Raw genomic sequence first — 15,812 nt, 5'->3', positions numbered from 1 at the left:
AAGGTGATACGAATAAATATCATTATTGGCGTTCCGAACGTTCTAATAGGAAGTTTCGAGGTGTTTATTCTGATTTCAACGGTAGATAAATTCCCCTTTTTCAAAAGAAAATGTCACAAATCTATTGAAATAAATAAGACAGAAACTGACTAATGCCTATCGTCTGTTACCCTTTTAAAGCTCCCATTTCTCAATCATACTGCACCTGACAGATGGAAGTCCCCGATTCCAGGGCGCACATTACAGTCCTTGGATAAGGGCTAGAGTGACGACTGGAGCAGTAACTTTCACTCTGAACTCTCAAATCAGCATCTCTTAAGGTGTAAGCCAAGTCCGAGGACAAGCCTGAAAGCATCAAAAAATGTCAGGAATTTGATGTGCATTTGTTTTAGTGTTTTCCAAACGCTTTTACTTCTAACTTTAGTTCTGGTCTCCCTACTCCCAACTACTATATACAATTGTGCCGTCAGACGAGCTGTTGAAAGTGTGTCCAGATCCACAGAAATCGAAGGCACAACAATTGATAAAAGTTTACTTACTTGACGTGTGCCCCCAACCGCTGACGTAACACTTTGTGCCACTTGGCACATTGTAGTTCGTACCAGGAGGAAGACATACAGGCTGGATGTTGTCGTTAAATGTTATTTTGGATGATAATCTGAGAAGCCCGATGTCATTGCCGGATGCCGCAGTTCTGTAAGGTTTAATACGTAACTAATCTATTGCTTGCACCGGATTGGCTAATTTTTACTTTACTGTATGCACCTGGAAGTCATTGAACTGAACATGAACTGCATGGCCATGGAGGAAATTATTATAAAAATGTAATTGTTCCTGAGTGATATTGCAGTAGAAGCTGAACGTGAGGTTTGAACTCACGACCCTTGGCATGCCGTGGTTCTGCAAGCTTTAGCGAATTTAACTATTCACTGGCATGTTGCTCAAACATTTTGTGATTTAACACACAAATTTTACATAACTGCTCCAACTGTTTTACATAAACTTACACGTATAAGCGACACGCTGCGCAACATGAGCTGGAACTTACGTAAATTGAGGATGTCTGTGTGTTGCACTGACAGAAAGCAGTTGTTGGCCAGTCTCAGTAATCGTTCGATCGCTGAACAATTTCCCAACATACACTGAGGTTCTACAAAAATAAATTGGCGTATGAAGATAAAGCAAAACCAATAGAAAATACAACAAGGAAAATAGTTCATCACCGCACTACGATTTTTAAGATAAAATGTTTTTAGAAAATTTACGCTAAAAAAAAAATTTTTTTTTCGAGAAAAACTTTAAAATCATGTGCTCTTATATACGGTCGAGTCCTCAAACACTGCGACCAAAACAAGTTTTCGGTTAGTACTTTGCTCAGTCGTGGCTTTATTTTTGAATGAAACTTGAGTAATTTGCGAGATAATTTAGGTTAGGAACCACTAGGCTATACAAATAAACGTCAAAAAAGTTGGCTACATGGTTAAGATCTTACGTGTAGCCGGTTTTAAGGCATTCAGCCGCCGTCATGACCCAATCTTCTGATAGTATTGTTCCGCCACAGAAAATGTATTGAATCCCCAAAAATCGCGTCGAGTAGACCATCGCTTGCCAAGGCCATTCCCCCCTTAGCGACGAACTTCCTCCTGCTATTCTGCCCGACTGTAACAAACCAACAATTTCAATACAGTACACGTATTGCATAGGCAGTTGTAAGAAATTACAGTTTCCAACATCATTTTTAGCTGACAGAGGTATCATATACGAAAATATGTACGATATTTGCTGCATTACACAAACTGTCACATTTCATGTAACACGTGCCGCCTCGATTTGGAGAGCATTGAAGCGTAAAGCCATAAAATACTACCAGAATGTTTTATACGGAATACACATCAATGTACTTACCGCAAAGTTACCCACAACTCGTCTGCCACAATTGCCAGAAGAAAGACCTAAACACAATATTTCACTCTTACATTTTAGGATTTTCTAAGAGTTAAGATATATTTCAATTGTTGTATTTGATTCATTACAATTTCAACTTACCTGTTGTAGCAAGGACACAAAGTAGAACCCCAGCTAATAAAGTGGTTGTGCGCATGATGGAATTCTGTTGTTTCCAGTAACGAAATTGCCGCAACGTTGCAATCATGTAAAAATAAAATTAACCAAGGTAGAAAAATATGTGTATGCTTTTCTGTAACAAACAATAAGCACACGACAAATCAATCAAGTTTCCTTTTATATGTGAGACATACAAAAAATGTAAAACTACGCAGCTAACTGGCGAAATACAAGTAACACCGCGGTTGTTTCTTTTGCGTCTGAATACATCACGTGCACATACCTGTGTTCAGATGTATTGGGGCGTGGGATTTTTTCTGCCCGGCGCTTTTTCCGTTACGGCGAGAAAAGTGTTTCGCCTCGTTTAAAGGTACGACTTTTTTGCCAGTCGTTATTTCAAGGTTTTTTCCGCTCAAAAAATCATCCCCGTACATTTCCCTGACAGAAAATTTATATCCTTTGCATTATTGAAGAATTTGGATAAGATGACGTCATCAGTGAGTTTACCAGTTTCTTTTCCTCGGTTCCACCTTTACAAATATTATGTTACCTCGGGCTTCTTCGTCATTTTACAAAACGTCCCACAATATGGGGAAGAGTTCGTTAGAGTTGTCCCAGTACAAGAGTTAACCAACTTGAAATTAAACGTCGCAAGAATCAAAACGACCATTTTATGAATTATGTGAGCTGCAGACAGATGGCCACTGTTTCAACCTATAAAAAATTGTAGGCATCCTCGAGACCTACGTAGATAGGAATTATTTTGACCCTTTAACGCTCACGAAATAACAATCATCACTGTACATTGTCTGTAAACTTGCAAAATATATGATTTCTGTGTGCTACAGACAGATAGCCATTGTTTCGCCCGACAAGGTCTCATCCTTGCTGTAGCTTGGTGTGACCCATATGGTCCATAAAATCGTCCAGAAGAGTCACACCAAGCTGGGACCCTATAGGTCGAAACAGTGGCCATCTGTCTGCAGCTCACGGAAATCATATTATTGGCTCTACTTTGCTTTATATTGCAAAACTAATATTTACTGATAATAAGCATCGCTATAACCGAAATGTTTCTTATATATTTACGTTATAGTTTCCCAAATACGCTTGCCGCTTTCTCTATGAAGCGATGCTTATTATCAGTAAATATCAGTAAACGCTTTCTCTATGAAGCAACAACTGAGTTACATGTGGCTCCGAAACCATAGGTTTTCGACCTTTCAGATAAACGAACTCAAACAACAGTTGTTTGCTTTCATAATGACAAAAGCACTAAAAACTGTTCCTATATTTTACACATTATACATTATTTTTAAAAATTCGTTCTTTGTCACGGTTTGGTGATTACTGCGCTACGGGTCACCGGGCACAGATACCAGAGAAATTGTCGTAAAAATTACAGGAATCAGTCTTAACTGCTTGGTGGCGCCCAAGATGCATTTTCGTGACACAAAAAGAATCAATTTTTATCGAGATAGAAACTAACGCTGCTGTTTATTGGGCAAAAGTATTGTTTCCAACAAAAATCATAAATCCACCTGCATTGCACGGACTCATTGGATTTATAGATCGTAATTCGTCAATTTACACAAGACATATGTTAAATTGGGCAGCATATTAATACAAGATTGCTATACATTGGCTTTCGATGGATTGTTTCCAGTACAGGAGTCTTAATGCAGATTAAATGAAATCATGGCTACCAACGTTAGAATCCACACAAAGTTGCCGCAATGATGGTTACTCAGTGCACCTGAAAAAATAATAAATATTTTTATAGGAATACGTTTCTCCTTTTAGTATAACACTTACCGTCTTCTGGAGGCGGAAAACTGAGACCAGTTACTGTAAAACAGAAGCACATGATTTCTACTTTGCTGGTACAAAATCTACTAACACAGTGCCCTTTATTTCCACATATTGACTGACGGAACGCACAAAATCATATCTCTGAAGCCGATAACGAACAGCCTCCTATAACTTTGGTTATTTTTTTTTGCAATACAAAATTGTCACAAACTTACTGTCTTGTATCCAGGAATAAACCTCGGTGACCTCAGTAAAGAAATCAGGGCCCGTCCCACATTGGTCAATAGTCCTGCTTGCTATCCCATATTGATACCATCCGTTATCTTTTTCGCACACCAAAGGTCCTCCACCATCGCCCTGAATTAAACCGACGTTGTGAATACCTACACTAGGGCGGGCGAAAGTTTATTTCTCGGCAAAGGTGGTTTTTGGAAATATGAAAAATAGACAATTAACAGAAATAGAAACCATCTGAAATACAACATACAAGACAGCACTGGCACGGCTGTATTAGTTTTTTTACAAAATAATTTTATGTGGGTCGGTAAGGCCCCATGTGAACACGAATTGCAAGCTAATATTTGTAAAACGATAATCCAGCACTTCATCTTTAACCATTACATCACAGATTGACGTTCCCGATTCCAGGGCACACATTAGTGTCCGCGGATATGAACTTGGGTAAATTTTGGAGCAGTAACTTTCCTTCTGAACTTTCAAATCGGCATCTCTTAAACTGGAAGACAAGTCCGAAGAAGAGCCTAAAAAACATCAGAAATAGACATAATTTAATTTTCTAATAAATCACATCCAAACACAGCGGAATTGCGACCCTTCATATTTACAATACTCGATTATATACCGCAATAATAATGTTTGAACTGTATGGCACTGCAGAACCATTTATACCTCGATTGGGATCAATATCTAAGTTTCTGCCTTTTGACTGTCTTTGTTTCCAACAAATAGGACTCGACAAAGACAGTGGCAATGCTGTGTTAATCCCAAGCGACGTTGCTGCGCAAATTACAAGTCGCGACCAGCAACCGCGTATTAATCACTCGAAACCATAATGATGTCACTGTATGCAAATACCTGGTCCTCAAGAGGCAAAAACATATTTTATTTTACATGGAGTAGCAGAACAAAAACTTTGAGAAAAAGGTTACTAACTTGACATGTGCCCCCAACCGCTGACGTAACACCTTGTGCCAGCTGGCACGTTGTAGTTCGTACCAGGGGGTAGGCATACAGGCTGAATGTTGTCGGTGAATATTATTCTGGTAGACAATCTGAGAAGCCCGACGTCGTAGCCGTACGCGCTATCTCTGTACATTAAAAAAAGCTGACTGGGCTGACGACATTTCTATTTTTTTTTGTTTCCGGGTTGGAGGGATTTATTTAGAATAAGTGTGCAGAATGAGTGCGATCTTAAATAACTTGTGACCACAATTGGACATTTTTTTGTTAAAAATTCGGCCGCTGTTTGTTTCGTTGCTACCCAATCACCACTCCGCATAACGTGACGTCACAAATAGTCAAACAAAGTTTTTCTGACGTGATTGTCGTACATGTACTGAGGGTGTTGGTATTTCACAGCTACCAAACTCATTTGTTGTCCGTTCTCAATCTGTAACCGATCGCTGTACATCTTTCCAACGTAAACCGAGATCCTGTTAAGACAATATTCGAAGCAACTCAGGAATACCTCACAATAAATTTTTATTTGATAGGTTTGTGTCAAAAGTCGAACATTTTTGTGGGAGGATTCGAAGTATTTGATTAAAATTGCTTTCACAGAAGCCCTAAACAGCTTAAACATGTGAACTTTTTTGGAGAAATACAGGCCGAGGTTAAAAATGCCACTCACACGTCGCTGGTTTCAAAGCATTGAGCCGCCGTCATGACCCAATTTTCAGACAATATCGTTCCGCCGCAGAAAATGTAGATATTCAGATTAGGTCTATTCGAGTAGATCATCGCTTGCCAAGGCCATTCTCCTACTTGGGATGAGCTCCCCCCTGCTATTTTGCTTGACTGTAGAAATATTAAGTTGCATTTGGTTTTCATAATTCCAGCAATGGGAAGTTATAGGGTTGTATGTCAGTAATTAGTTCCGAAATATACAAAAGTAGTTGCAAGAGAAAATGTTATGTTCTGTATTCAATGTGTGTCGTACACTTGTTGGAATTTAAAATTTAAAATTTAAATACCAGTTGGAGATCAGGATTCCGTTTAGACTGAAAGTGGGAAATGACAGAAAAAAGTTAAAGAACCATTGGCGTAGAAGTTGAATTGTGTTTGCTTTTACGCAGTTTGTCCTGATGAAGGTCGATTGTATAACAACCAAAAGGTCGACCAAGTAAATTATTGTTTGCCAGACAAGCTTGTGAGTTTATTGAACATTATGCCTGGCAGCGTCGACAAATTGTAGAAAGATAATAAGTTGCCATTATTCACGTAAGGTCACAAATGTTAAATTGTGACGTAATAGAGTTGATTATCTTGAAGCATTTTGCAAACACTGCACTTACCGCGTAGGAATCGCGTGATCTTTTCCCGCAGCTGGCTGTAGATTGACCTGAAAACAAAACGTTTTTATTCCAATCTCCAACTTAAATTGATTTAAACCATGAAGGCTGAATGGCGAGGGTTGCTGGGTTATATAAATACTTTAATATATGTATATCAGGAAGGTGTAAGAACTCGTTGCAGATTGAAATGATGGCGGGTGATTAGCATCGGTCAAGCGTCCGACCCTATAGATTTCACCAAAACAAGTTGCAAAAATGAGGCTATTTCTGTCTGCCTGGTAAATTTGCCCTGACGTCTTATTTGAACTTACCCAATATTGCGAGGAGAAGTAGAATACCAGCCAATAAACAAGATTTGTCCATACTTTTAAGGTAGTCCAAAGTTTTGCTACAAAATCACTGCAATGTAAAAAAGTATTTGCTGAACTAAATATATTTTCTAACAACCGCTGCCTCTGCGACGACTTTTATGCCACATAAAACATGCCGAATAGGCAAATATAGAGGTATCGGTACTCTCTAAAACCAGTTTATGACAAATGATCACAAACTTCACATACGGTGTGGAGGCAATTAGCAGAGTAAACTCACAACACTCGCCCCCACCCATCCAGTTGTAATTTTCTAAACAAACGGCAAATTTCATCAAAGTAAACGCGCAACACTTTGCTTTGCAACGTAACCTGTGAAACGCCCCCACAAACTGGTACGCAGTTTCACAACAACCAGGTGGAATTTTCTTAAGTCTACTCAAATGTCACGTCCTCATCCTCGACATAAACCAACTGATTTTGTTTGCAATATGATAATAATTCAAGTCTACGTGGATTTTATTGACTCGCGCTACCAACCAAACAGATTTGCGATAATGAATTCTAGCTACTACTTGTTCCGCTAATATTTGTTCTGTAGCAGAACAGCATAGCAAGGCCGTTGCCAAGGTTGCACACGTTCCTATTGTTGGGCAATACAAACTTTCAACTTAGCACGTTTATGTGCGGTATTTGATTCGGATAAAATCAATAAAATAAGTGTGTAGTCGTTGGTTGAACCACGTCTAAATTCAGCAACGAGCATTCGCTACGATCTTTTTTAATGATTTATACGAATTAAGTAAAGAACATAAACACGTTTTCATTTTAAAACTACTCTTACTTAAGGGTTACGCTAACTAAAATGTTGACAATCAGTAGTTCCTACGAAATGTAAGCAAAGCATCACGCCAATTCTACATATTACTTGCTACACAGTGCTATGCCTGCTGCCGAAGAGATTCACAAAGACTTTACTTAAAACCTCGTTTATTAGTAGCTAAAAACTGGTGACGTTTACAACACATGGTAAATTCCTTTGCGGTACTCGCATACAGGATTATGTATTGACAAAATGATGTATTTGTATATAAGCATGGAGTCAATAATATGATTTCTGTGAGCTGCAGACAGATGACCTATTGGGTCTCATCAGTGCAGCTGGTGTGATTCTTGTAGACGATCTTGCCGACCAAACGGCCAGACAAAGACTTTCAACAGTGACGTGAAGGGGTAACGTTTCACTCAATTTGCAACAGAGGCAACGCCTAATATGCTAAATTTACAAACCCTGTTTTGTTAAATATTTAGTGTAAATGCCAAAAGCACTCGCCTATATAAAGTTATAGGCATGCGTAAATTGCATGAAATTTTAAAGATTCGCAACACACGGCCAGACTTCGAGGATCTTGTGCCAACCTAGTTCAAACTTTGTATTCATTTCCTTCTAGTAACATTTTAATCCGGGAACCAAACACCCTCTGTTAGATTACGCGTTATTTCCATCCCGACAGTTACATACTTTTACGTGGATCCTTGGTCAGGACATGAAAATTAATAAAAGACACCGAAACACTTTTAAACAAAAACAGAACAACCACGTGAACGTATTTCCACTATGTTGGATTGCAACACGTGATTTCGACTGTCGCCGCATAGCCTTGATGCGGCGTAGGCTCAGTTAGACAGCACAATGCATTTACGAACTTACAGGACCATCATTTTCTTTCATGTTTTCGGTGTCAACGGTTGTAAATGTGTTTGACTACATGCCATAAAATGAAAATCGCATTGCAGTGCGGTGTTTATTTTGTCCAGTTGACAGTGAAGCAGAAATGATACGAGTATAATTATCAGATGGTTGTACATTTGCCACGCTTATAAAACCCGGAAGTTTTTCAAAACGTTTACTCAAGTTAGAAATACACTGCTGCGATACCTACTCTAAAGGTTTGGTCAAGGATTAGTTTATTAGAAAGGGATATCTCAGGTTGATAACGTGTAATGGCCGACATTATCCAAGCTTCTTCTCTACCAGAAGACTGTTCTACTGCGGCTACAACCAGTCCGGCTGACCCTCAAGTTGGAATAGATGAAAAACTCGTGATTGTATTGGTTGCCTCACTCTATGCTCTGTTGACTTTAATCTTGAGGTGTTTCCAGCATTGGAGAACCAGAAAAACAAGTGTAATTTCAGAGAATATAGAAATGACAGAAAACTCCATGGGTAGACATGCCGAAACATCTAACAGAATTCGCCAGAGTGGCGTGTTTGTTTTGGCCAACATGAATGCAGAACCTTCATCGAGTACTTGGCATGCAACGGTAGGAAAGAAAGCAAAAATCATCGAAGCTGGCTTGTATAAACTCCGCTTCCCTTCAATGTGTTTGAACGAAGATGTTGAAATCACGGTTGAAATTCTCCCCTTTGAAGAACAACAGTTGGAAGGCAAGTTCAAGCTCGTTTCAACATTGAGGTTGAAACCTAATGGATTGCAATTTCAAAAACCGTTTGAAGTCACCCTCATTACTAGTTTTTTCGCGTGGCATTCTGACAAAACCGTCCCTGTACAAGTCTTTGTCAGAAGAAACGAAACCTCACGTTGGAAATTTGAATCTCACACTGAATTACAGCACGATGGAAAGATCAGTTTCAAGGTCCAACATTTTTTAGATCGTGAGATCGTATGCGATAATGACCAGAGAGAAAATGTTGGCAGGAAAATGCGTACATTTGGTTACCAGAAAGAACAGCCAGCGGACCTCGAATCGAGGGAAATTGTGTGGTATGTTTTGGAGGAAACTGTTGGACTTGATCACAGCTGGATCTATAATCTCCACTTAAGAGATAGTGCCGCCATTTCGGGTTCGACATTTGATGTAAAATTGGATTGGCACCTGAGATTGAATTTAAGCTCAGCTGAAAGGATTCGAATAGAACCGAGTGAGAATTTAATCAAATCTTCGGATTTGTCTTCACCCAACGCCCACTCGAAATTTTTTTTAATAGAGCAGATAGCTGGGAGTAATATTGGCCGATCCACCATCAAAAATTCAGTTACAGCTCTGTTTCCCGGCGGCGATGAGCACCCTCTTGTGAATGGCAGGTTCACAATCTTATGGAGCAACCCGTTTCATACTAACAACACGACTGCTGTTATTGCCAACAATGTTACCTTGCAACAAGGCGATACACATATACATGTTCCAGAAAGTATCCGCGGCTTGCCAGCATCCAGGACTACAATCAGGTCAACGGCTGTTTGAAGTAAACAGTCAAAGATTGCTCTCTGTGCTTTACCGTGAACTCTTTTTTGGTGAAACAAACGTTGTATTAATTAGTAGAGATGTAAGTCATGAAAAGACAGTCGTTAAACCCTTGAACTAACCGAACCTTTTCATTTCACTCTCATCCTTCAATTATCTTTTCCTCTTCACAGGAACAACAAAGCAATTCCAACGTTGTAATATGTGTAATGATTTCTTAAATTCTGCTTTAAATTATGTGCAAAAAAAGCCATAATATTGCAAAGCTGCAGACAGGGTGTGTACACGCACTGTTTCGACCTGTAAGGTCTCATCAGTGCAGCTGTTGTGTGGCACTGTGCTAGCTTTCACACTAGCAGGCACACTAGTCTCCACTTTGTGGTACCTTTCGGTCAACGTCGATCTGCAGGGTACCCTATAGTGTGAAAGCTAGCACAGTGCCACACAACAGCTGCACTGATGAGACCTTACAGGTCGAAACAGTGCGTGTACACACCCTGTCTGCAGCTCTGCTTTAAATTGTTTGCAAGTGCTAGCCTGACGGTTCCATAAGCATTATCTAAAAATCTCTTGGTTTGAATAAAGGCTTTACAAAAAAGCTTTCTTCACTACATTTGGATACTCCATATGAATGACTTTTTACAGTATGTTTCAGTGACAAAAACTAACGATTTTGTATATTAGGCCGAAAAGTGTTTTATCAATTCACAATCATATACCCACTGACACTGCGCGCCTGCCACGGAGTCATTTGTTGAAGATTTTTTACTGATTTATTATTTTAATTAATTGTGAATTGTTGCATATTTCAAAAATTCCCAAACAAAAATGACAAAGATTACAAATTCGTCACTCTACAGTGGATATAAAATTGGGCAGCAAATTATTACAAGATTGCTATACATTGGCTTTCCTTTGATTCTTTCCCGTATAGGAGTCTTAATTCAGATGAAACGAAGTCATGGCTACCAACGTTAGAATCCACACGAAGTTGCCGCAACGATGATAACTCACAGCACCTAAAAAAAGAAATATTTGTTTCAAAAAATTATTTATGAAAGTTTGCAGTTGATTGTAGAGGCAGAATGTCAAACATACTATGTTTATTTCGCATTTTTTCCTTTACGTCAGGAAAATATTTTTTTACATATGAAATTGTACAACGCAATACGTTGGTAGAATGTTGGGCAGACTTACCATCTGGAGGCGGAAAATTGAGGCCAGTTGCTGAAAAACAAACAAAATAGTTTATGCCCAGCAAAGTGCGCTCTTTACTGCGATCCAGCGGCTGTCGCGTAACGACATGCAAATCATAAAAATTATGTTCGTACGTTTTTATTGTCTCATTGCTGTTGAACAGTAAAATGAATTTCTCTTCAATGTGCCTTGTAGTTGTTGGGAAAAGAATAATTCAAAATTCTTTAATAATTCGAAATTCTTTGATAATTCGAAATTCTTTGATAATTCAAAATTCTTTAATTATTCAAAATTCTTTAAATAATTCAAAAACGTCCTTCAAAATATAACATTTTAAACCACAAACATACTTTGTTGTATCCAGGAATAAACCTCAGTGACCTCAGTAAAGAAATCAGGTCCCGTCCCACAGTGGTCAATACTCATGCTTCCTATCCCATATTGATACCAGGTTTGATTTCCACGTTCGCATACCAAGGGTCCGCCACCATCACCCTGAGACAATATTCTATGATAAGTAACATAATTTCCATTATGTTCGTGAGTGCACCATGATTTTATGACGTTCGTGAGAACACCATGATTTTATGACGTTCGTGAGAGCACCATAATTTTTTTATTGCGCTCGTGAGAACACCATAATTTTGTGACGTTCGCAAGAACGCCATGATTTTATGACGTTCGTGAGAAGACCATGAATTTTTTTTCACTCATGAGAGCACCGTGATGTTCATAAATTTTTGTAATAATAATCTTTATTACCTGACAAGTTGATGTTCCCGATTCTAGAGCACACATTAGCGTCCTGGGGTAAGTCTGAGAGTAAATATTGGAGCAGTAACTTTCTGTCTGAATTTTCAAATCAGCATCTCTTAAGTTGGAAGATATGTCCGAGGAACTGCCTGAAAGCATTAGAAATAAATACAATTCGTCACATTTAGTGTTTCTCAATGATTTCAAACCAAACCCTTCAAACCTAATTTATCGTAAACATGAACTGAATTTGTTTCTGTCTACATAGACCAGTGCAAAAAAAATCGAGCACATGTTTGCCTTTGTAGAAGGTACCTGGGTCACCACTGGTAACGGTTACTTACTAGACGTGTGCCCCCAACCGCTGATGTAACACCTTGTGCCAGATGGTACGTTGTAGTTCGTACCAGGAGGAAGACATACAGGTTGGATGTTGTCGGTGAATTTTATTTTAGATGATAATCTGAGAAGCCCGACGTCATTCCCAGTTGATGTATCACTGAAAGGTTTTAATACATAACTAATCTATCGCTTGCATCCGATCGGCTAGATTTTTACTTTACTGTATGCAACTGAAAGTCAATAAACATTAACTGCAAGGCTGCCGAGGGCGTTATTATAAAAATCTATTGCGTTACTAAGTGACATTGCAGCAGTAACTGCATCAAACCCGAGCGCCTTGGCATAACACAACGAAAAACCGCTGAAAGTGAGGTTTGAACTCCCGACCTTTGGCATTCTTTTCCCGTGCTCTGCCAACAGCTTTAATGCTTCCGTTACGCAAGGGTATCAAAGTCAACACAAAACAATATTATTTGGGTTAGAACTTACGTAAATTGAGGGTGTTTGTATTTATTACTGACGAAAACCAGTTGTTGTCCAGTTTCTAGAAGTGTTCGATCGCTGTACAGTTTCCCAACGTATACTGAGATTCTGAAAATGTAAATTGCAATAACGTTGTTATTCGATTGTTCATCATCTATGCACAAAGGCATACAATGTTCGAAATTAAATTATGATTGTTTCGTTTGAGGCAAAAATGTTATCCTCTGTTTTACCGAAAAAATGTATTTAAAAAGAGAAAAGTATTTGGCTGCGAGTATTGAGCAGGAAGCTGAAATTACGTAAAAAACTTTGCTGGATGGGTGAGACTTACATATCGTTGCTTTGAAAGCAGGAAGCGGCCGTCATGACCCAACCTTCTGACAATATCGTTCCGCCGCAGAAGGTGTAGAAGAGACCGCTGGGTCTCGACGAGTAGATCATCGCTTGCCAAGGCCATTCTCCCAATTGAGATGAGCTTCCCCCTGCTATTCTGCTTGACTGCAACGAGCAAACAACTTTAGTGCAGCGCAAACATAGGTTGTTTAGTCAGTAATAAATAACCGTTTTTCACACATTCACATGTGAATAACCTGTAGCAGGGTTTTTGAACACGTGTGGATGCTGAAGCACTAGGGGTACTGAAGGTTGATTACAATATAACCTTGTGGGTTCTATAGAGTTAGCAACTGAAAGATTATATATCACTGCCATAGACTTTGAAGTTAACTTCAATTTGGAGTAAAATTATACAATACTAAAGGAACTTTACTTTACTCAAATCTTATGTAATATGAAAACTCACTGCGTAGTTGTCGCGAGATCTTCGTCCGCAATCAGACCAAGACTGACCTAAAAACAAGATTTCATTGATGTATTTTACAACAGAATATTCCTTCAAGTAGTTTTATGGTATATTTTGCTGCAGATCAAGGTCAACTGCGTTTATACACACCTGATATTGAAAGGATGCAAAGTAGCATTGCAGCTGATAAAGAAGTTGTGGACATGATTTTGCAAGTTTAGAAACGAGCTTGTAAAGTATTCGTAATTCAACAAATAACTTCCTACAAATTAATAAAAAAAATCGACCAAATTCTATACAAATCTAAGAAAAACCATACAAATTTTCTCGCCGTCGAAGCAAACACGCCTCGTCGAGGGAAAAAGGAGTCTAAGCCCCAAATTCCTCTGATTCTACACCAATTAACCAAATTCCATACAATTCTATACATTGCGCTGCATTAAAAAGGCATGAAATGACAAAACAGTTTGCTGGCTATTCTTAAACAGAATACCTGCATGGCTGAATCAATCACGTGCCGGTAATGTGTGAAGGATCTGAGGAATTTGGGGCCAAGACTCCTTTTTCCCTCGACGAGGCGTGTTTGCTTTTACAGCGAGAAAAGTGTTTCGCCTCGTAAAAACGTGCAGATTATTAACAAACCAGAAAAATCTCCTGGTATCCTTTCACGGAGCAATTAAGGTGTTGTTCCGCATTCAATGTTATGGCGTAGAATGTTTTGTAATTATTCTAAATTGATATATAAAGTAAAAAATATTTGTAAATATGACGGATTGCTCGTGATGAAATAAACCTATAATGCAACAAATAACAGGAAATGTTTCTGTAATTGTTTCACATGATAAAGGGAATATTTGTTTTCTAATCATAATTGGAAATTTATAAAATTTGATTTTTATATAATTTAGTGATTTGTATCAAAACCTATCATTTTCTTCCACTCGTGGGTTTATCAACGTTGATTTCCAAGCAAGTAGTTTCTTTTTTAAAACTATTATTTTACATCAAGAACGCACACCGATGTAAACCATACGACGGAATAACGCATTTTAATAACTGTTTGCTTCGATAAAACAAACGACACTAAACTGCCCTGGTATTGATCAAAGTAGTGTTTTCCCCACTATACGCAAACAAAACCGAACTCCCCCTCAAGGTAATTTACAATAATGTTCAGTGCGCATTTCCCAACGCACAGCAGAGGCTGCAATCCTAAATGTCAAGTTGTCAGTAATCAGGATTATTTACTACAAACCCCGATTTTATGAGGTAATTATTGCCCGAGTTTTTGAGTAATAGTTGATCAACAATCTCTATCACACGTTGGTAACTGATGACGTCATATGTGCAGTTGACAAGTTTTTCTCAAATTTTATTGGTTGATTTTTTGTTTGTGGGACTGCACTTAACTGTCGGTGCCAACTGCATATCAAAAAGCACAAGCAGAACCCGGTAGGTATTAACATGTGTTGTTTTTAATACGACGCCTTACAAACTTAGGGTTGGTTTGTCTCGCGCTTTAAAAATGTTGATAACCACTTGATAAAATATAAATATGTGTGTTTGTAAAGTATAGGAAAATATCACACTTACCATTTGGAAATGATTTTGATTTTCTGGAGCAAAATATTTTACCATAGGGATATTCAGGCCACGAATCTCGTTCAGGTTTTCTTCTGTGTATATGGGCGATACAAACGTAATTAAAACTACAAAATCCTTCTTTACCGCCGCCAAGCGACCGACGCACATTAATTCGCAAATAATCCAGTTTTTTAAACGAATAAAAAAAAACATATCAGAGGACAGCTAAAAATTAGTTCCATTTTCATTGACAACTTGTTTTGTTTTTTGTGAAATGCCGTTTTGGTCAAGAAATAAAGTATTCACACCACAAACTCTTACTGTCTTCTATCCAGTTGACCTCCGTAAAGAAATCTGGGCCTCTACCACATTCGTTAATAACCATGCTCAATATTCATATTTGATACCAGGTTCGCAAATCAGAGGAACACCAGCATCACCCTGACACGTAAAAGAAAAGTAATTAAAATCTGTCCAGGATATCCTGGGTTCAAATCCCGTTGTGGTCAAAAATAAAATTGCTCGGGCAACACAACACCAAAGCTATTACGAAACCGACCTTTTGAGTTGTGAAAACGGTGACTCATATGCACTATTGGTATTGCAAAATAACTAAAGACACGACCACGTGCTACCTGATCCTCTGTACTTTAAGGTAAACTT

The 15,812-nt window shown here is 38.5% G+C and overlaps 3 protein-coding genes across 6 annotated transcripts in view; all 3 read right to left on the bottom strand.

Annotated features, from left to right (window-relative positions):
- The window catches only part of LOC145907952 (transmembrane protease serine 9-like), a 28,293-nt gene extending 26,097 nt beyond the window's left edge, over positions 1 to 2,196 (bottom strand). For all 4 annotated transcript variants that reach the window (XM_082995094.1, XM_082995096.1, XM_082995093.1 and 1 more), the window contains exons 1-6: positions 2,047 to 2,196; positions 1,906 to 1,952; positions 1,493 to 1,659; positions 1,049 to 1,150; positions 540 to 694; positions 206 to 345 (exon numbers count right to left, since the gene is read on the bottom strand). In XM_082995094.1, coding sequence (XP_082851220.1) covers positions 206 to 345; positions 540 to 694; positions 1,049 to 1,150; positions 1,493 to 1,659; positions 1,906 to 1,952; positions 2,047 to 2,152 — 717 coding nt within the window. In that variant the 5' untranslated portion in view covers positions 2,153 to 2,196. The remainder of the gene's footprint in view (positions 1 to 205; positions 346 to 539; positions 695 to 1,048; positions 1,151 to 1,492; positions 1,660 to 1,905; positions 1,953 to 2,046) is intronic.
- Positions 2,197 to 3,356: 1,160 nt separating this feature from the next.
- Positions 3,357 to 6,805, bottom strand: LOC145908971 (chymotrypsinogen A-like). Its single transcript, XM_082996288.1, has 9 exons — positions 6,722 to 6,805; positions 6,411 to 6,457; positions 5,747 to 5,913; positions 5,448 to 5,549; positions 5,050 to 5,204; positions 4,498 to 4,637; positions 4,092 to 4,233; positions 3,880 to 3,912; positions 3,357 to 3,820 (listed from the first exon to the last, which is right to left on the bottom strand). Exons 1-9 carry the CDS (start codon positions 6,771 to 6,773, stop codon positions 3,741 to 3,743), a joined length of 918 nt encoding a protein of 305 aa, XP_082852414.1. The 5' UTR covers positions 6,774 to 6,805; the 3' UTR covers positions 3,357 to 3,740.
- Positions 6,806 to 10,927: 4,122 nt separating this feature from the next.
- On the bottom strand, positions 10,928 to 15,534 carry LOC145908840 (chymotrypsin-like protease CTRL-1). The gene is made up of 9 exons (XM_082996163.1): positions 15,471 to 15,534; positions 13,566 to 13,612; positions 13,095 to 13,261; positions 12,770 to 12,871; positions 12,283 to 12,437; positions 11,948 to 12,087; positions 11,536 to 11,680; positions 11,186 to 11,215; positions 10,928 to 11,007 (listed from the first exon to the last, which is right to left on the bottom strand). Exons 1-9 carry the CDS (start codon positions 15,532 to 15,534, stop codon positions 10,928 to 10,930), a joined length of 930 nt encoding a protein of 309 aa, XP_082852289.1.
- Positions 15,535 to 15,812: the final 278 nt, after the last annotated feature.

The sequence above is a fragment of the Ascidia mentula genome, chromosome 7 (genome assembly GCF_947561715.1).
Source record: "Ascidia mentula chromosome 7, kaAscMent1.1, whole genome shotgun sequence".
NCBI classification, from domain to species: domain Eukaryota; kingdom Metazoa; phylum Chordata; class Ascidiacea; order Phlebobranchia; family Ascidiidae; genus Ascidia; species Ascidia mentula.
Note: the sequence above shows the minus strand (reverse complement) of the source record. Positions and strands in the feature narration are given on the sequence as shown.

What these genes read in the sequence shown, in the direction of transcription:
- LOC145908971 (XM_082996288.1), bottom strand. Translation starts at nt 6,773, where the DNA reads ATGGACAAATCTTGTTTATTGGCTGGTATTCTACTTCTCCTCGCAATA. An exon ending in ACTTCTCCTCGCAATATTGG is followed by an intron (nt 6,458 to 6,721) that starts GTAAGTTCAAAT and finishes TTTTGTTTTCAG; the next exon opens with GTCAATCTACAGCCAGCTGC. An exon ending in CGGTTGGGGGCACATGTCAA is followed by an intron (nt 4,638 to 5,049) that starts GTTAGTAACCTT and finishes GATGTTTTTTAG; the next exon opens with GCTCTTCTTCGGACTTGTCT.
- LOC145908840 (XM_082996163.1), bottom strand. Translation starts at nt 15,534, where the DNA reads ATGGTTATTAACGAATGTGGTAGAGGCCCAGATTTCTTTACGGAGGTC. An exon ending in GATCTCGCGACAACTACGCA is followed by an intron (nt 13,262 to 13,565) that starts GTGAGTTTTCAT and finishes TGCTCGTTGCAG; the next exon opens with TCAAGCAGAATAGCAGGGGG. An exon ending in TACAAACACCCTCAATTTAC is followed by an intron (nt 12,438 to 12,769) that starts GTAAGTTCTAAC and finishes AAAACCTTTCAG; the next exon opens with TGATACATCAACTGGGAATG.